Source organism: Ipomoea triloba, chromosome 9 (genome assembly GCF_003576645.1).
Source record: "Ipomoea triloba cultivar NCNSP0323 chromosome 9, ASM357664v1".
NCBI classification, from domain to species: domain Eukaryota; kingdom Viridiplantae; phylum Streptophyta; class Magnoliopsida; order Solanales; family Convolvulaceae; genus Ipomoea; species Ipomoea triloba.
In genome coordinates this window covers 1,522,885-1,544,138 of record NC_044924.1, presented here as the reverse complement: position 1 = coordinate 1,544,138, position 21,254 = coordinate 1,522,885, and the positions used below count along the sequence as shown (strand labels likewise).

The 21,254-nt window shown below is 35.5% G+C and overlaps 3 protein-coding genes across 3 annotated transcripts; all 3 read left to right on the top strand.

The window, feature by feature from the left end:
• The first annotated feature begins 786 nt into the window (after window positions 1-786).
• Window positions 787-5,810, top strand: LOC116030060 (vacuolar-sorting receptor 3-like). The gene is made up of 12 exons (XM_031272169.1): window positions 787-1,356; window positions 1,915-2,607; window positions 2,693-2,781; window positions 2,865-2,934; window positions 3,017-3,100; window positions 3,190-3,266; window positions 3,999-4,080; window positions 4,178-4,260; window positions 4,344-4,407; window positions 4,611-4,739; window positions 4,832-4,944; window positions 5,294-5,810. The coding sequence occupies exons 1-12, from the start codon at window positions 1,044-1,046 to the stop codon at window positions 5,390-5,392; spliced, it is 1,896 nt and encodes a 631-aa protein (XP_031128029.1). The 5' UTR covers window positions 787-1,043; the 3' UTR covers window positions 5,393-5,810.
• Window positions 5,811-6,405: 595 nt separating this feature from the next.
• On the top strand, window positions 6,406-10,578 carry LOC116028576 (zinc finger protein-like 1 homolog). Its single transcript, XM_031270326.1, has 9 exons — window positions 6,406-6,677; window positions 7,159-7,239; window positions 7,390-7,510; window positions 7,611-7,705; window positions 8,356-8,427; window positions 8,503-8,769; window positions 8,936-9,044; window positions 9,249-9,435; window positions 10,072-10,578. The coding sequence occupies exons 1-9, from the start codon at window positions 6,654-6,656 to the stop codon at window positions 10,154-10,156; spliced, it is 1,041 nt and encodes a 346-aa protein (XP_031126186.1). The 5' UTR covers window positions 6,406-6,653; the 3' UTR covers window positions 10,157-10,578.
• Window positions 10,579-16,018: 5,440 nt separating this feature from the next.
• On the top strand, window positions 16,019-17,106 carry LOC116028488 (zinc finger protein ZAT6-like). The gene has a single exon (XM_031270206.1). The coding sequence runs from the start codon at window positions 16,114-16,116 to the stop codon at window positions 16,903-16,905; it is 792 nt and encodes a 263-aa protein (XP_031126066.1). The 5' UTR covers window positions 16,019-16,113; the 3' UTR covers window positions 16,906-17,106.
• Window positions 17,107-21,254: the final 4,148 nt, after the last annotated feature.

Genomic DNA, 21,254 nt, shown 5'->3' with positions numbered 1-21,254 from the left:
AAAATAATATTTTAAAATAATTTTAAATAAAATACTTATTAAAATTAAATTTAAAATTAAAAAAAGACCCAATTGACTTGTTCCTGTTTTTAGTTTTTTTTTTAATTAATTAATTTATTTAAGATTATTTTACAATATTATTTTTAAAGTTAGTAACCGGAAGATCAAGTCAACAAGTCACTTTGGATTATTTTGCATGAATTTGTGTAGTTTAGGGACCCAATTGCATTAATTTTTAGTTCGATGGCCTAATTGCAGTTTCGTGTGTAGTTCGATGACCTATTTGATCATTATTCAAAAAAAAAATGCATCATATCTCACCACACAACCACACTTAATAGTGCGTTTTTCAAACATTGTGATGTGCGTTTATGCGTATCTACTAGTGCGTTTTATGATGATGCATACCTAATTATGCGTTTTTTGGTATACTGGTGCATCTTTTTGTTGCGTGTTTTCTAACACTATCGACGCTTTTTTACGTAATTAATGGTTCGACCGTACCGGCCGCACGTTAAGACATAACCACAATTAACTTTATTCGTTCATTTGTGATGATCTATAATAATGATGATACATTAACGAATAACTGATAGTAATATGTTATCGGAGAGTAAAAGTGAGTGAGTAAACATTGATAAATCATTTAATAAATAAAACTCATATATCAAATGACAGAATTCTTGTTATTATTTATTTTTCTATTCTTGTATTAATAAAATGCTCCTTATCGAATTGCTGATTTCGCTGGCATCTTTTAATGACTTCTTCAGTCCCACGTTCTAACCTCTAACTACTGCGTACTGTTTGAGTGTTTTTCAAAATAAAAATTTGGATACAGAGAGAAAATTATTAAAATTTCTAGAAAATTAATCAACTCAGATCACCATCAAGCACTGCAGAAGAAACTGATAGATAAGGGGATACAAACACGCAGAAGGAACCCTTTAAAGCACGAAATTTCCTAAAATCGATATAGCTTCTAGATTCTGCTTTGTTCCGTCAATCTCTCTCCCGCATTATTCTATTTGAAATCCGAGGAAATGGGAAGTTCTGAGGGATCGAAAGGTGTAATCTTGCTAGGGTTTCTGCTGCTGCTGATCCTACTCCAGTCGGCGGCAGGTCGGTTCGTGGTGGAGAAGAACAGCTTGAGAGTGCTTTCACCGGAGAACATCAAAGGCAATTACGATTGTGCCATTGGCAACTTTGGGATTCCTCAATATGGGGGTAGCATGTCCGGGACTGTGGTTTATCCCAAGGATAACCGCAAGGGCTGCCGGAAATTTGAGGATTTCGACATTTCTTTCAAGTCCAAGCCGGGTTCTCTGCCTACATTTGTCCTTCTCGATCGTGGAGGTGCTAAAATTTGCCTTTATATGTAATATTTTATCTGAGGATGATTACTGCTTGTTCTTATACTTCATTATGTTAATTTTGTATTCTTTGATTTGCTGGGATAAGTATAATTGATATACTTAGCTATATGTAAATGATGCTTTAGATAGGAGGCTTGATGTTGACAGTACTCTTTAGTTTATACATATTGTTTGTAGTTGTTTATTGTTTTGATGCTGTCAAATGAAATTGTGGACATCAACAAAATTGAAAGGTTTTTTTTTTTTTGGGGAGATTAACAAGGAAAATTGAACAGAGAAATTTTCTAAAATTCTTTAGAAAGTTAACATAAACATGGAGATTGGAGAATCTGTTTTTGAATAGATGATCATATGCTAGTTCAGATCCCCCTGATGTCTTCTTTTGGAACAGAGGAGTTTCTAAGGGCAGGCTAATGAATGCTGAAGCTATTGAGCGGTCTTTTGAATTTTTAGCCACTAAATAGGAAGTCACTAAGTTGTCAATGGATCCATGCATTTGTTCTGAAAATTTGAGCCTAATTACACTATTTCTTTGCAGAGTGCTTTTTTGCATTGAAGGTCTGGAATGCCCAGAATGCCGGTGCTTCTGCTGTTCTAGTTGCAGATAACATGGAAGAACCACTGATAACCATGGATACCCCTGAAGAGGATGTTTCTGCTGCAGAATATGTTGAGAATGTAACAATTCCATCTGCACTTATTGACAAGAATTTTGGCGAGAAATTGAAGAAAGCAGTTAATGGAGCAGACCTGGTTAATGTAAATTTAGACTGGAGAGAAGCTGTTCCTCATCCTGATGATCGTGTGGAATTTGAGCTGTGGACTAACAGTAATGATGAGTGCGGTTTTAAGTGTGACATGTTGATGAAGTTTGTGAAAGATTTTAAAGGTGCTGCTCAGATCCTCGAAAAAGGTGGCTACACTCAGTTTACACCCCATTATATAACTTGGTATTGCCCTCAGGCATTCACTATTAGCAGACAATGCAAGTCACAATGCATTAATCATGGCAGATATTGTGCACCTGATCCTGAGCAGGACTTTAGTTCAGGTTATGATGGAAAGGATGTTGTTCTTGAAAATTTGAGGCAGCTTTGTGTCTTTAAAGTTGCCAATGAGAGCAAAAAGCCATGGGTTTGGTGGGATTATGTGACTGATTTCCAAATTCGATGTCCCATGAAAGAGAAGAAATATAACAAGGAATGTGCTGACGAAGTCATCAAGTCCTTAGGTAATTTATTGTTTCCTCCTGCTGCTGGCTTGCTGGGGTATTAATCTGTAAAACAAGAATTGATGCTAGGGTATTTTGCATACAGGTCTTGATTTGAAAGGGATTGAAAAGTGCATGGGAGACCCTAGTGCTGATGCTGACAATCCTGTTTTGAAAGAAGAGCAAGATGCTCAAGTAAGTGTCAACATCTTTGTCCTAAGCGATTCAACACATTTTTTTTAATTGTTCACGCATTTTGACTAGTGAAACTTTTGCAGGTTGGTAAAGGATCGCGAGGTGATGTCACTATATTGCCCACTCTTGTTGTCAATAACCGACAATACCGAGGTTAGATTGACAGTTTGGTACTTATACACTCATATCTTTGTGGGAATTCAGACATTTTTTTCTCAAAAACATTTGTGTGCAGGGAAGTTGGAGAAAGGTGCTGTTTTAAAGGCTATTTGTGCTGGCTTTGAGGAAACCACAGAGCCTGCAGTTTGTTTGAGTGATGGTATGTTTGTAACTTTGCTTAAAGCAAAGTGTTCGACAATATGTTTTTGCGTTGCTTGAACTTAAAATGCGTATCTTCTTACTACACAGATTTAGAGACAAATGAGTGCTTAGACAATAACGGTGGCTGCTGGCAAGATAAAACAGCCAACATTACCGCCTGCAAGGTTCTTTCCTAAACTTTAGCAGATTATATTCTTCTCTGTAACTTTTTCAAAATTTTTTTTTTTTTTTTGGAAAAAGATAAGCTTCATAAATTAGGCATTATCAGCCATCAAAACATCAAACAAAGCAGGGAATGGGATACTATTCCATTCCATACGACCTGGCCTAGAAATGGCATCTCTAGCTAGTAAATGAGCTGCCATTTTCGCAGATCGCTTAGCGAACAAAAAGTTAATAGAACCAAAACATTTAGCTATTTCTTTAATGTCATCAAGAATAAGATCAAAAGTAGATAATCCACCATCTCTCTTCAGACCCTCTACAAACAGCTCTGCATCTGTTTCAACTTGAACCTGGGTAACATGCTGATTCTTAAGCCATCTTAGGGCGTCCCTCATTCCCACAGCTTCTGCCACACTAGAGTTGTAATTGCCTCTCCTCTGGATTTGATTAGCAGCCACAAAAGATCCATTAGCCTCTAAGGGTACACCCAAAACGCATCTTAGTTGAGTTGGTATCAACTCCTTGGGAGGGTTTGCACCATTTTCAGCCTGTGACTCAGAATTGTACCTGTGAGAGTTATGAACATTATTTGCTTCATTCCAGCTCTGTAAATAGAGATCAGCTTACTACACAGATTTAGAGACAAATGAGTTCTTTCCTAATTTTTAGCGGATTATATCCTTCTCTGTAACGTTTTCATATTTTAGTAATGCCATATTGTGCATATTCAGGATACATTTCGTGGAAGAGTCTGTGAATGCCCCATGGTTGATGGTGTGCAGTTCAAAGGAGATGGTTACAGTTCTTGCAAGCGTGAGTGTAAAGTTTATTTACCCAATATTTATTTATTTAATTATGCTCATCCCCTCTATCATGCTTTGGCTTCATTCATATGAGTCCATATTTGCAGCAAGTGGACCAGGCCGATGCAAACTGAATCATGGAGGCTGTTGGCATGAAACTCGAAATGGACGTAGTTATTCTGCTTGTGTGGTCAGTTCATTTACAGATTCTTTTCCTATCATCATCGTGGTTGAAACTTAGTTTGATTTAAATTCCTGATTTGCTCTCAACAGGATGAGGAAGATGGCAAGTGCACATGCCCTCCAGGATTTAAAGGAGACGGCAAAAGTTGTCAAGGTATTTTTCTCTTTGGGAATATTTTTAAAGCGTATTCTATTAGAAAATTCATCATGTTTTAAGGGAACTCCAAATAGAGCCAAGGTGTTTTTGTACTAATATCTTTGCTTGGGCATCCACTGGATGATGCAAATTGTGGATAAATACATGCCTTTTCATTTGAAAATTCTTAATTTAAATTTGTTCTTTATTCTTTGAAATAGATATTGATGAATGCAAGGAAAAGAAAGCCTGCCAGTGCCCCGAATGCAGCTGCACAAATACCTGGGGTAGCTACGAATGCACTTGTAGCGGTGACCTACTGTACATGAGAGACCACGATACTTGCATTAGTGAGTTTAAAAATTATTACTTCACACTACCAAGAAGTGTATGTATTGTATACACACTTATAAGGACAAGTTATCTTGATTCTCATTTGCAGGTAAGAAGGCTGCGACTGAAGTCAGGTCTGCGTGGACTGCTGTCTGGGTCATTATTATAGGACTCGCCGTGGCTGCTGGTGGGGCATATCTTGTATACAAATATAGATTTAGGGTAAGTTTAAAACACAACAGATTTGTAATGGTCTTTGGTCATACTTATCACTGGACATTAAATATTTTTTGGATGATGAAGGAAACTCACAGCCACTAGGTGTGCACTAGATAAATCCCGCTTTGGGACTTTAGCTGGCAAAGGACTACAATGAGACGAACCAGCCTAGGTTATCCATACTTGGCTGGTTCAAACCAAGAAGGTCAATAGACCGCTTTTGCTAGGAGTCGAATATGTAACTTTGTAGTTACCAAGTCAACAGCATGACCGACTTAGTGACACTACATTTCTCCACACTCAATTGTGCTTTTGGTTTGTGACCTAACCTTTTGTGTGGTGTTTAATTCAGTCATACATGGACACGGAGATCAGGGCCATAATGGCGCAATACATGCCACTCGACAGCCAAAATGAAGTTCCAAGCCATGTTTCTGATGACCGTGCCTGAAGGGTGTTTACTTGTCGCTATGCGTCCAAGAATGAAGTTTCCCGGAACTTTGCAAGAACTGTGCAGGAGAAGGGGAAGCCTCTAATCATTACCATTCTTTCGGAATCGTTGCACAGGGATCAAATGCCTCTTTTCCTATCAAGGGTTGGTAAAATTATTTGGGAGAGTTGTAAATTATGTCAGACAATAAACTTATAAAGATCTTGTTTGGTGTCTTGTAACTTCGTGAGCTAGGAATTAGCTAAGGTGCACCAGGGAATGTGGGATTATGTAGATCCCCTCTATGGTGAATGCTTTTAACGAGTGCATTTGTTTTTCTTATGCAACAGGAAATCAGTACACTTAGAAATGGTGAATGGTGACTAAGATTTGTACCGTTACAGTTTACAGATTATTTCCACGTCTTCTTTGTTTCTCATGTTTTAGAGCATCCATAATAGTGGAGTTTTTTGTTTTGTTTTTTTTTTTTTTTGGTTTTTGAGGAGTTTTTAGTGGGAATGCAGTTTACATGAAGTTTTTGACTTTCTTGTCAGAAGTAAGTTCCAAACGAGTTTTTGGAATTTCCCACCAAATGCATGTGTGATTTGTGGCTAAATATTGGGCCCACCAATACATATATTCAAGTTATGGTTACTAGTTTAGACAAATTATTGTGTAGATCATGATTCACAAAGTGCTAGCAAATCATAACAAAAAATGCATCTTTAATATATTAAAAATACATTATTCGTTCTTTCAAAAAAAAAAACAGTATTCGTCTTTTAAAAAAAACACATTATTCATGTACTTAATGCACATTATATAAAATAATGTACTGAAAGTACTTAAATAATGTATTTTTTTTAAATACAATGTATATTTTTAATATATTAAAAGTACATTATTTGTGTAGCTATAATGATTGACCAGTTTATTAGTCTGGAGAAAATATTGGGCCCTGATATTTTCTGGAATGATTACAAAGCCCGTCAAAATCATTTCCGGGTACTCATTGGGAAACCAGACTGGTAAGTTTAAACCGTATAACTCCCAGATGGATGATGTACGAGGTGAAGCCCCAAAAGTAAATAAAAGAATAAATAAAAATTGCTCAAAATAATCACATTCAAATCTCATGAGTGACGAAGATGCTGTGAATTTGTGTTTGATCTCCCAATTTCCAATTCGGCTAAGCTAAAACCTCAGGGAGAAATACAAAAAAAAAATTCTTCGCTATAGAAAATTGATCTCAAATTTCTTCAGCTCCAATTGATCAGCTACAATGGTGGTTTGTAAATGCCGAAAGGTATCCGCTCTCGAAACCTCTCGTTCCTTCTCTCTGTACATCTGTTTATGCATAATTATACGTTCTTTGAGAAATGGTGATTCTGGCTATGTAAGCAAAACGGTTGTGCTGCGAATATTAGATCTGAATATCCGATCGAGGCTGTAATTTGCAATCCGAAGCATTTGTTTATCTGGAATTTTATTTTTAGCGTTGTTTTTAATTTATGAATCCAGACTAGATGTCTGGCTTTTGTTGGTTGATCTACGGCGTAATTTAAGGTATTGGAGAGGGGAGAATTGGTGTTTACGTTATTGCTTACTGTTTCCTGAGTTTCCACATTAGCCATTGTTGTTGAAAATTTTTTCTAACTTAAATTGATTTAGAGCTAGTTTAGTGGTCTATCACTATTTGGATTGGTTACTGGGAAAGGTAGTTGAAATTCTTTTGATGGCAATGGCTTTATTCAGATTTCTTACAGATTGTATTGATGTGGTTGCAGGCGACTAAGTTGTACTGTTTTGTACATAAGGTACCTGTATGTGGAGAATGCATATGCCTTCCAGAACATCAAATATGTGTGGTACTATTTGAAACTTCAATAAATTCTTCCAAATTATCACTTTAATTGAGTCTGTAATTGATCATATTATGAAATTACAGCAAACTGGCATCACCTATGTCTTTTTTTTCTTGTTATTTTATTCATTCTTAATGAATTCCATCATTTTAGATCCGAACCTACTCTGAATGGGTCATAGATGGAGATTATGATTGGCCTCCAAAATGTTGTTCCTGCCATGATGTGCTCGAGCCGACAACTGATACTCAATCTATCCGATTGGGTTGCTTGCGTATGTATACCAGCTGATGGAATTTAACAATTGTGCATGTGATCCTTTTTGGATGTTATGCATTCCCATTTGTATACTGACTTTATGCTTTTATTTGCAGATGTAATACATAAAAATTGCTTCATATCACATATTAAAGGTTTTGCACCACACACTGCTCCAGCTGGATATGTGTGCCCTGCCTGTTCAACTGCAGTAAGTAATACTTCCAAAAGTAACACCTCTTTTTTCTTACTTTAACTAGATCATTCCTCTTGCATTAGAAGAAGTGATGGACTTTAGAGAAATATGTATTACCTAATGATAATGGTACTCCATAATATATCCATCCTAATTATATTTGTTTGGGAAGTGTAAGGACTTGGCTGGAGTTAAGGATAAGCTGGATAGTTTGGTTTTCACTGAAGCATCTAGAATAAGCACTGAGATAGTGCTCTTATTTATTCACAGCATTTTTCATGAAAATTCTTCCTGCTTTGATTGCTTTGTGTTAGTTAAATGAAGGTGGAGTCTAGGTCTACTTTGTTACAATGTGAAGCTATTCTTCCTTATTGTAAAGGCATAACGACAAGACTATTAATGATGTGAATAATTGATAGACATTTGACCATGTATGCTTTTGTCCATAGGGACCCTAATATGATTTTGTGTTGCCTTAATTGTTGTTCTTCAGTGAGATTTCAAAATTTCAATCCAACGCCTGACCCATAATTTGAAGATTCTGATTCAAAAATTCAAAAATATTAGGGAATGAAAGTAATTTTGATTATGAGAGATACTGGGAGTAGTAAATGTAAATTTTGTTGGTCATCTTTGATTTCTGAGATGTGCTTTTGTTGATGTAGATATGGCCTCCTAAAAGTGTCAAAGATTCAGGATCTCGTCTTCATTCAAAACTGAAAGAGGCAATTCTTCAGGTATTTGTTTGTTAAGAAATATTGAATAAATCATATCCATGGACACTTCTGTAACTCTACTTTGATGCGGTGCAGACTGGTATGGAGAAAAATTTGTTTGGAAATCATCCTGTTTCATTGCCAGCAACAGATTCTCGAAGTCCTCCACCAGCTTTTGCTTCAGATCCGTTGAAGCAAGTTTCTACAGCTGACTCTAGTAGTAAAGACATTGAAGGATACATAGCTCCCCCTGCAACAGGTTCTGGCAAACCTTCGGCCCTGGACATAGATGACCCCAGCTCAGCTACTTCACCTCGAACCAACCATGAGTCCAATTTCATTAAGAGCACAAGCCCACATGGCGTAAGCAAATTTTATTGTTTTTATCCATTGTACAATGGGTGAAAGGCTTCCTTGATTAGTTTGATGCATGCATCTATACTTGATGTAATGCATGGGTGATACATGTTCTTTTATTTACTTGGTATCCGTTATCTCACATGCTTTCATCAAATTTCATCTTTCCCAGCCTGGTGCTACTACACGAAAGAGCATGACGCAAGCTGATAAACAAAACTCTGAAGTTTCATATTATGCTGATGATGAAGATGGAAACCAGAAAAAGTACACAAAAAGGGGTGAGAACATGTTATGTGGCTCTAATCTGCTCAAGTAGTTGTGAAAAAGATCTTGCAAATTCATGATACTCAATGGACAAAGAAAACTCTATTCCAATCTTCCTTTATTGTCAATACTATATATTAAAGGAAGCATGTTATATTATGATTTGGATTATTCTATAAAGATTCCTGCAGGTCAAATTAATGGTTTTTTCTCTACAGGTACATTCCGACATAAGCTTCTTAGGTCATTACTGCCTTTCTGGTCAAGTGCATTACCAACACTACCTGTAACTGCACCTCCACGAAAAGAAACATCAAACACTGATGATGTGCCAGAAGGTCGTACTCGACAACATAGATCTTCAAGAATAGATCCAAGAAAAATTCTCCTCATTATAGCAATCATGTAACACTTACTGCCTCTTGGTTTCTTTAAGTTGTTGAGTTCTCAATATTTCCTGTTTTCTTCTACTTTGATTTTTAATATAACACATCTGCCTATTTAATTTGCACAAGAGAATTTGAGGCATAGAAGAATATACAGTAGGATATGTGATGGAACCGAATCTAGTCATTATCTATAGGGATCTATGTACAAGTAGTTAAGATTGGTGCTGAAATCATGTGCATAAATATAATGGACTAAATTGCTAAACTTAAACAATCTTCTAGGTGAAACTATGTGACCTCCGAATTGGTTTCTTGAATATTTCCTATCCCTGTCCCATTATGACCAAATTACACATTCATCAGAAGTTTCTGCAAGTACCTGGCTGGAATATCATAAAACATTTTAAATTGGAAGATAATTGATAGTTTCATTTGCAACTAGAATTAGAAAATCAATTGAGGGAAAGCAAAAGGAAAAGAGGAAGGTGGAACATGAAATAGACAAGAATATACTAGGATGCACGAACCTTTTATATCATGTAATACCAGGGGTGCTTGAATATTCAGGATGCCTGAGACGATAATCATTTTTCTAGTCTAATATATGGAGTATATTGTAACTATGGAAATAACCAATTGTTCTTACTTGTAGGGCTTGCATGGCAACAATGGGCATCCTGTACTATAGAATTGCACAGAATGGTTTTGAGGAGCTCCCCGGAGATGAGCAGCAGTGACTTTCACCTTACAAGCTATGTTGCAGCTTGATCGGTGGTGTATCATTTGAAAGATCAAAATGTTCCTTGTCAGATGCCATTTGTTCCCTTTAGCTCTTCTTGGTTGGGGATTTCTTGGCAACTCTTGAATTCAATTTGTGGAAATAGCAATGGTTGGTTGTTCAGTCAGTTAAAGAGAACTCACAGGACAGAATTATTGTGTCTTTTATTGCTGATCTTCTCACGTCTTATAACATCAACATCTTTACTTTATTCTTAATTTTCCATTTAATCTACAAAATAGTGACCCAAGTTCATTTCAGTATGTAACTATCTCTTTGCTTCTCAACATGAAATGTATACCTTGCAGTCCTGAAGGAGGAGAGCAATTGCAAAGGAGTAGTGAAGCCACTTGGACAGGTGGTGTGTTTCTGTTGTTAGTATCTCTGTTTGTTGTTTGTTTTTTGGTTTTTTTTTTTAAATTTTAGTCTTAAATGTTAATAATAATATAAAAGTTATACTACCTCTGTGAATTTAGACAAAACAATTCCTTTTGGTGACTAATTGGGAATTGACTTCTTTTTTACAAATTTTTATTGCCAAATATAAATTTTTGCAATAAATCTTTGAGCTATATGCTCTTAGTACAGCTCAACTAGTCAATCAATCTAAAATAATTTTATCAGTTTTGTTTTGCTAGCAATCGTATAAAAAAAAAAGGGTATGAATTTGTGTCATTAATGTACAAATCTAGTGTATAGTTCGATTCCTATCAATAACCATATATATGAACAACCTATACATATGGAAGCGGTGAGTGGCTCAATTTGAGATTTAAATTTATATCTTTGAGCTATATAATACGAGCTTGTGAAGCCCAAACCCAAGTTATGACTGTTCTTTGGGAAGCCCAAATTGCAGAGCTTGTGAAAGAGTTTGACATTTGCAAGTGAAGAATGGAAAGAATTCAATAACCGGAGCACGACTACACGAGTTTCATTGTGTAAAGAAATGACTTTAACTTTTCTTTCTATTTTTGTTTTCGTTCCTTAAACGGTAGGTGTTTCAACTCACTTGATTTTTGTCACGTGTTTAAACAACGTTTCTTCCGTGCTATTTTAACAATTCTCTCTGTTTTTCTTTTTTAATATAACCAAGAAACACATAATAAATATTAAACAAAATCAAATCACACCAAAATAAAGTCCATTTAAGATTTTGATAAAACTCAAACATAGTCATTCCACAAGTCAAAATAACAATAATAAAGGCAAAAAAGTCATCCAATCAGCACATCTATTAATCCCACATACATAGGTCCTCCAGGCATATCTGAGATCCGTAACAGTGCAATCATGTAGTAGTTGCGGTGCAATCTTTCACAAATTCGCAGTTCACAGGTTAAGGTTGGTTCTCACCTGATTATAAATCTATATATACATATATAATCTTGCGTCACACAATTTGTTAAAAATAATTAAATTGTTTCCCATGAATTATATATGTAAAATATGAGTATGTGATGATGAAACACGATAAGCATGGGAGATGGAGGCAATAGTGTTGTTAGTAAGTTGGCAACCTCCCATATACATAGATACATATATACGGTATGGTAGCTAGCTAGCTAGGTACATTGCATGCATTTGTGATCTGATCTAAAGACTAAAGCTAGTGGTTTTGTTAACGATGACTTGCCAAGTTGCCAACTTATCTGTAAGCTGTGACGATAAAGTAGCACTACGTGGCCTGGACCATACCATATTATATAAAATTGCGACGACGTGCAATTGCATATACTATCTGTTGTTATACAGTACAAAAAGTAATTAACAATAATATTAAACTTGTGCCATAATAACATACCGTGTTCGCATTAACTTCTGATTTGTCAATAAGGACTCAGTCATAAACCATCACTAATAAATAATAAATAATAATAATAATATTATTATTATTTCTCCGGCCATAAAAGTAGTGAAACATGATTTTCGTACTTAAAATTCACGAATTTAATTTTTGTTAACATTCTCTCAATTAACCCAACATGTTTTCCTATTCTTGTTAGCACCTCTCGGTTGAACTTTATGCGCTTCTCCTGTGCAAAAAAGACTATAATTTTCCTAGTGTAAACCCTCAGATAGTAGTGGACTAAAATTAGTGCACACTTTCATGTAATTGACTGAAGATGACTTATAATTTTATAGTTGAAATGAAAAAAAAAGGATAAAATTTTAAATTTAATTAGAACATAATATAATTATTACTATTATTATTGAATAATGGAGAAGTTATATTATGGTACAAAAGTAACAAAAGAAATAAGAAGGGTATATTGCTAAAAATACAAAATCTTCCGTATAGAATTAAGTCGCTGCAGAGCATGAAACTATCAATTGCGTCATCGTGCTATCCCAACACTTAAAAGAGACTAATAACAATAATAAATTTTGCCCAAAAAAAATATCAGATCAATCGAATTGATAGAGCATGATTTTTATACTTAAAAGTCACAAGTCCAGTTCTTGACAACATCCTCTTAAGCTCAATTATATGTATAATAAATTATCCTTGTTGTGTATCTTACCTCTTGTGTATATTTTTATTGGACTCCACAATTGCTTGAAGTGGTGTATCTTTTATATAAGATCATATTATAATTAAAAAACGAAAGAAGGTATTTTATAAGTAATTAAAGAATGAAAAACAACACTAATATAATTGAGGAATAAAATTTTCTTTTTAAAAAAAAATAATTGAAGGGCAAAAATATATATTTTATAATAATAATAATAATAATAATAATAATAATAACAACAACAACAACAACAACAACAACTAGTTAATTAACTAATTAATTAATTAAAGTGGGTTTGGAAGGTCTTATCCAAAAAAGAATTGTTATATGGCATATGTAAAGGCTGTTGTCTCTCCTCAATTTGGTAAAATACTACCTACAGCTGGCAGCCCTTCAGTCTTCACTCGTTACTTGTCCGGTTAACCAGAAGTTACTTAAAAACAATTATGACCGACGCGTGTCATATTCCCTTGAAGAATCAGCTATCCACGTGTCACCACCTCAACTCTACAACGCGTTTGCGTGCCGTATCTCAGACGGGTTGCCCCTCTGTTAAGCTAATACTCCACTCCCTCACTCTCCCACTCTATCTTCATTCTTTAAGACTAGTTTGGTACGTATGGGACTTATATATATACACTCCTTTTTAAATATTATTTTTTTTTATATATAGGGATAAAAAGATGAGATAAACAACTTACACAAAACGCGACATATTACGTACACTAATGTTATTTGTTGTCATAAAACCATTCAGATGTTTGTTCAGGCTAGGCCTTAACATGTGGCTGCACCGTTAGGTATGTAAAAACACACTAAGGGTGCGTTTGGTTCGCACATGGGAATCGGAATCGGAATGGGTATCAAATACTTGGTAATGGTAATGGGTTTTGGTGAAAGTATTTAACATGTTTGGTAATTGGGTGGAATGAGAATGATTAATAGTTAAGGAAGAAAAGAAGAAGAGAGATGAAACCCTTATTTAATAAGGGTATGGGTTTTGTCATTAATGAGTTATTCCAAACCCATAGTAGCATTCACAAAACCTATCAACCAAACACAAACAATCACTTTCATACCCATTCCTTATGCCTAAACCCACCAACCAAACACACCCTAATAGTGTTAGAAAACACATAAAAATGAAATCCATCAATGCACCACATGGAATACTATTAGGTATTCATCACCACACAATGCACCATTAAGTATGCATAAACGTACCACACAGTGCTCGGAAACGCACCATTAGCTGTGATGAGGTATGATGCATTTTTTGTTGTGGTGCGCTTTATAGTGTATTGATGCATTTCATTGTTGTGCGTTTCCTAACATTATTGGTGCATTTTTACATACTTAATAGTGCAGTCATACTGATTTCACGTTAAGACGTGACCGCATTGAAACTTGTCCATATATATATATATATATGAAGAGGTTTGATTTTTTGACGTGGCCAAAAGCCTCTTGAACTTACACTTGCACCTAATGCGGATATATCTACAAATTTCTTCTCAAAATACTACTACGTACTTCTCATGCTTTCTAGAAAAATTTTGAAACTTTTTATTTTTGTAAGTAGGGATACATACACGTGGCTGAGTTGAGGGAGTTTCTTTGCCGACGTTTGGACTTTATTAGGTGGACTATCTAATTTGCTTCCAATAATTAATTTAATGTAAATACAATTTGTAGGTGATAAAGTTGATGTAAAAGTGGAGAAGGTTTGAAATCGATGGATGGAAATCAACGTACGAGGGTGATCCAAGTGAAAGAGAGATGGATACTTAAAATTGTCCAATTCCATATCGCCAGTGGGCGGATACACTCTCTACTATAGATATCTATTCACATTTATAGTAGTATAATAATAAATATAAATACAATATATATATAAATAAATAAATAAATAAATAAATAAATATATATATATATATATATTTATATTTATTTATTTATTTATTTATTTATTTATATATATAATGGGTTGATATTCTACGCACAGTTTGAATTGTTACTTATAACTACTTTTAACTGAATTAGGGTAAATTTTGGTTTAATTAGTTTTTTTTGTTGTGTTTTGAACTTAATTAGGTTGAATCTCTATTTGCGCGCTTGACTCTTTTTATTCCTTACATGATACAATTTTTTTTTTTCAAATCTTTTAAGGATTAAGTTGTCGAGACTTTGAACAATCTAAATTTGAATAATATTTATGTCAATAATATCTAGCCATCTAGAATCTAGATTACCGTCGTTTGTGCCTTACTAAAATATTTTTAACTCTCACTAATTTTAATTCCAGCTCAACGATCAATTGACCCACTTTCCATAACAACACAATTAAAAATGAACAATTAATTAGTAGGTAATTTCCAAAACTCAATCTTGCATCACAAGATTTGTTTTGAGGGCGTAGTAAAAAAAAAAAAAAAAAACCTTTAATTTCCTACATTTAATTAGGTGAGATCAAGAATTGTAATTGCAATCATATTAGGAACCCATGATCCTAATACAACTCCCCATCTCTTAATTACCAAACAATGAATAGGAAAGCAAAGGAGCCGGCAGTCAGTAAATTCCTAAACCTTACACGCCCTGTAATAATCTTCATAAACTAATCTCGTACTTATCCCCTTGTAATATAATTTATTATAGTAGTAGATATACTTAAAAATTGCAATAACAATATTTTATTGTAAATTTTGGAAAAAAATTAAAAGTCGTTGAAAAGTATAAATCAGATCAAGAAATAATTCTTGAATTTTCCTTCAATTCCCCACGAGATAAAATAGCTCTCCTGTTCAGGACTACACCTTGACCTGTCAGGATAATAGAGATGTAAATTAAGATGATTTAGTGATTCATTAACTGAGAGAAATAGTGTCTAATATTTATAAAAATTTATTACATTAAATATAATTGTCATACTGTTAAGACTCGATCACGAGTGAATTAAACTTTTCTTGCCACTACCCATAACCGTGTAGTTTGGACCGACTTTCACTTCCACCATCCTGCAGACGTGTGATCACACTCAACTCCTATCCTGCCTTTACGTATATATCTCAAAAAATACGTAATGATTTTTGATTGTTATTATTAAAAACTTTGTTGTATTTGTTTGAATTATTATTATTAATTAAAAAAAAAAAAAGGAATTCCTAAGCTTGGTGGGAGTATAATAATATTGGTATATGTAGGTTTAGGTATAACCTGTACAACTCCACCACCGCCTTTCCATACGCAACTTCCAACCTCTTATGCCCTTACCTGTCTGTATATATATATATTCTTGTCTTCAGTCCTTCACTCTCACTCAAACTCCCTTTTATCTCTTGCTTTCCTATCTCTCTTTCCCTTTCTCTATCTTGTGTTTTAGAAATACTAATACTTCCCGATGGCTTTGGAGGCTCTGAAAGCGGCGGCCACGGTGGCGCCGAAGATGCCGCCGCCGCTTGGGGAGGTTGATGTTCACAGTTTTAAGAAGCGGCGGTCTAAGCGCCCCCGCACTGAGAGCCCGCAGCCGGAAAGTGAGGAGGAGTATTTGGCGGTTTGTTTGGTTATGCTTGCTAGAGGGGAGGAGCCGCGGCGGCGGAGGATTCTCGCCGGCGAGGAAGCGGAGAAGACGGAAAAGACGGAAGAGAAGAAAAGTGAGGATTCTCCGCCGCCGCCGCGGTCGCCGCCGAAGGCGGTGTTGGAAACCGTTCAGGAATACAAGTGCAGCGTGTGTGACAAAGCGTTTGCATCTTATCAAGCACTTGGTGGGCATAAAGCCAGCCACCGAAAATACGCCGCCGCCGCCGAGGACGACAACAACCACCCCTCCACGTCAGCCTCCGTCACAGCGGCGGGTGCTCTGAACCCTAGCGGCAAGCCGCACGAGTGCTCCATCTGCCACAAATCCTTCCCGACCGGCCAGGCTCTCGGCGGCCATAAACGCCGCCACTACGAAGGCAAACTCGGCGGCGGCGGAAGCCGCAGCGGCACATCCTCCGATAGCGTCGTTATCTCGATCCGTACACCCCTGGAATTCGACCTCAACGAACTCCCTCCCTCGCCGGAGCTCGACCTTCGCCTGAGCATCGACTGCGGCTCCGGCCAGCCAAATCAACCGTCCACCGGCGATCATGAAGTAGAAAGTCCGATGCCGGCGAAGAAACCGCGCTTATCCTTCCCAGAAACCGCCTAATTCAATCGTATTATAGTTCCAAATTATATTCTTAATGTACAGAGAGTTAGAGTAGGCCATTGATTTTACCTCTTCTCTCTTTGTTATTACCATGCATTAATTCATTCATTGAATTGGATTGGATTTGTTATTGGTTGGGTAATTACTTCTAATAATTCCGTTTTAATCATCAATCAATCAGTCCTGTAATGTTCGTTCTAATTGCGTGTTTAATTTAATTCGTGGCCGTGATACATGCGATTTGGTAGTTGCCCATGTGGTATGTGCCCCATTGCACGTTCTGTTCATTACAATCATTAGTTCATTACTAAGATTAGCATTACACTTAGTTGTCAATTTGTTTTCTATTTCAGCCCTTAACAAATTTTCTCTATTAATGCTAGGTTAGTTAATGTTCAGTCTTGAATGAATCGGTCTAAAAAAATACTATATTTCTGATTATGTAATGAAAAAGTCTAAACTAATCGTGGGTTTGTCTAAAAAAAATTAAATTTCTGATCATGTAATGAAAAAGTCTAAATTAACTCGCTTAAGTTATTATAATTAATGATAATCTTTGAGTGAAGAAATAAATCAACTTAAGTTATCATAGCTTAAATAGTTTTATGAGTGAAGTGGTAAACTAGCTTAGTTTATTAATTGATCAGTTCAAGCTAATAAACATCAAAATTTTGTGATTATTAAATTTTCTGTCTAACTAACTTGAGTGGTTATGATTTTTATATTTTAATTTTTTTAAACCGTAGGGTGTTTGATGAAAACTAAGATTATATTCGAAGGGAATTTTGGTGTACCACTATACGCGGCGGAGAAATTCCTTGACTTTTCATTATTTTAATTTGTTTGTGTGAATAAATTCGATTGGGAACTGTTAGTGGAAGCAAAATCCTAAGAATTAATTAATTAATTAATTAATTGTTGTTTGTCAAACGATTGAAAGCGTATGAAAGGGGACCAAGCTAAGTCGTATGGATCTGGAAGTCACGAGTCGCAGGGACAACGCGGCGGCTGCGATCGACGGCCACGTATCCGACGACCTACGACGGCGGCGGCGGCGGTTGATTGCTTGGGGATAAAGTAAGCTGAAAATTAGGGAGTTAATTACGTTTTAATTAGCCAGGAGGCATTGCTTGCTTGTTTAGGAGCATAGAAGCAAGCAAGGGATAGCACATTCCCGGGTTTTTGTGCTTTACGTGCTTTAACAGTTTAAGGTTATGTCTCATGGAATGTGATGCACGCTTGCACGCACATACAACGTGGAAAAGAGAATGGAAACGGGTCAAGTTTGATTTTGGGTAACCAAATCGAATTTGTTAAGTTGTTGGGTTGATAATTACTGATTCTAAGTTTGATTTTCAGTGAGAACGACCTATTAATTTTGTCAGCTACTTTTTTGGTACAGTTGATTATTTGTTACTTAAAATCATAATTCATAAGGCGGGTTTCACCCAAAATGCACTCTAGACACCGTCAAGTTACAAGAAAATATGTATGTTATTAGCAAGAGAAATAGAACATGTTTTAATGGAATTCCGGTTGTTTTGGTAGGTTAAAAATCGACCTTAATTTATATTTTTAACTTTAAAAAAAATAAATTAATGTGCCTGTTAGACTAACCCGACAATTCAATAGGACTATCCCTAGTTTGATTTTGATATTTTCAATTTTAACCCATTAATATTTTGATTTTATTGAGCCAACTCGTATAATTCCTGATTAAGATTGACATGTCTAATTTTTGATGAATCACTCTTTCAAACTTAATATTTATTTATTTATTTTCTTGTAGTATCGGAAAAGATTGCATTTATTTAATTATTTTTTTTCATTCTTCATTCTGCATTTCCTATTTCAAATTAAAGAAATGTAAAAAAAAAAACAAAAAAAACAAAAAAAAACAAATGAACCCAAATGGCCAAATCTTACAAAATCTGAGGACAGAGGTGAATTCAGAAGAGGCCTGATTAGCTTGGTCATAAACCAACCAACACTATGGTTCCAGTGAAATTTTCAACGATAACAGCTGGGCCTTAACTTCATTTATTTTCATTAATCAATGATTACTACATATATTATTAGTGTAAACAAGTGCACTACTTGAGAGATTGTTAGGTGTGGAATTTTTCAACTGCCACGGATAGTAAGTGAAACCACTCTACTGATAACTGATAACCATTTGCTAACAGACAGACACACCATTCTACTTTCATAGCCTTTAGACCAAACTTGTTTGACTCCACACAACTAAACTTGTACTTACTCACCACTTTACTCTAAAAAACATGGCTTTCCTTGATGGTTTAAATTATGGTGAGACTCTCCACTAACATCTGCATCAGAAATGGACAAAGGAAATTTGGGTTCAACAGTGTGAGTTGGTTACTTAGACTGCTACATATATATGCTTGTCTTGTGAATGGATTTCTTGTGAAAATGGGTGCAATGTCTTTTGGTTATGATACCCGTTATCCCCGGGTTCGGCTTAAGTTGTGTCCATAGTGTCTACAATTGGTCGGGTAAGGCTTGACCCAGAGCTATTCGATATGATAGTCAGTTCTCTAACCTTACAGTTGCATTGGCAGCCTAGCAACCAATTGCCCTGAGCTGTTGAGTTGAATACGTGCAATATTCGAGAAGACTATAACTTTCCCAGTCACACATTTTATGATTCAGGAATTAACTGAGTTGTCCGTGCTGGCATTGTCTTCATAGTTTCACGGTCACTTAAGCTGCCACTACTGCAATACTTTCCTACTTCTATCATCACCAAAACACCACTCATCAACTGACCATTCTACCACCTACTGTCTTAATTACCTGATTCTCTGTCAGTCTCTCCTCCTAGTAGCTTTCATCACTCTCAACAACACCAAAACTTTTGACACCCCATTTTCCAAATGCACTGTTCAGGAATGTTGGGCTGGTGAAAATTAAGTAATTAATACTCCTAGCAAAATGGCACTGCAAGAAACAACCTTTGCTGAAATGCCAACATTCTCAGCACAACAACTGATTCACAAGTCATTTGCTGTACAGGGAGGGTTTAGAGTTCAAATGATAATTCATATAGAGTAATGGGTCAAGTTCAGCTAGGACTATGGGGGTTCTCATCACTTTCACTTTTGTCTGTGACAAGAAATGAGAAAAGGGAAACTCTGATCTGGTGCCAAAAAGTTACAGCCTTGAATCTTGATTCCACCTTTCAAATTCTGCAAAAACTAACTAATACAGGCCGGTACAATAACAATAATGTCAAAAGGCTCCTTAATTGGCCAACTCGGTGCAAATAAGGATCAGCCTAGTGTATGATACGTTTTTCTACGGGATTAAAGATGACTCATATAATTAGGGGTTACTTAGGAGTTAGGATATACCTCGTGGTGTAACAAAAAGAAGCAAAATCTACAACTTTAAGAAGGCAAAGGCATTCAGTTTTGTTCAAGTTCTATCAACTGTCTGATATGCATATACATGTAAAAAAATCTCCTATAAATGCGTAGTGAATTTCGATCTCAAAGATGATATTGAGGATACCAATTTCTTGCCGACAACATAGACCAACATAATATGTTTCTATGTACCATCCATTTAGTCTACACACATTATCAACAATAACACTCATGCATTCATATAATATATGAACTAAAATTGAAACTTAAAGATCATATCTCTTATTCAAATACTTGAAAATTTTAAATATCAACTCAATCACATGAATGTTGATTGATGAATACCTAGCAAGAGTAACCATGCGGCGGCTCTGGTTATTTATTAATTGGGGAAGTTAGTCTGTTATATTGGAAGGAGATCTAAATAGGCGCGCACTCCAAAGATATTGAAAGATCCATTTCCATATTCACCCCACAATTTCCTTTTCCGAATTTAAGAGAGTATATCTCACTTTTTAGGAAATAAGTCCAAACTTGATTTAGGGAATTAAGTTTCCTAAGCTAAAATTATAAACATCTTCCTTTCTTCTTCTCCTTTGAACTAACTGACTATGTATATATATTCTCAGGGGCATATTGTAAGGAGTTCGATTATTACTTTCCGACAATAAAATTGTTTCTAAGATATTTTCACATTGTATACATTAGTATTAATCTGCCAATCAAGTACCTAGTAGCTGCAAAACCAATATTAATAGAAACACAAATCGTGTTTTGATAGAACATATATATTTCTTGGTGGGATATTATTACTGGCTTCTTAGATTGGCTCCATAAGTGTGTCAAACACCACTTGTCTCTCTAATCCATGGAGGGACAATCTTAAAAAAAGAAAAACAAGAAAAAAAAAAAAAAAAAANAAAAAAACAAATGAACCCAAATGGCCAAATCTTACAAAAT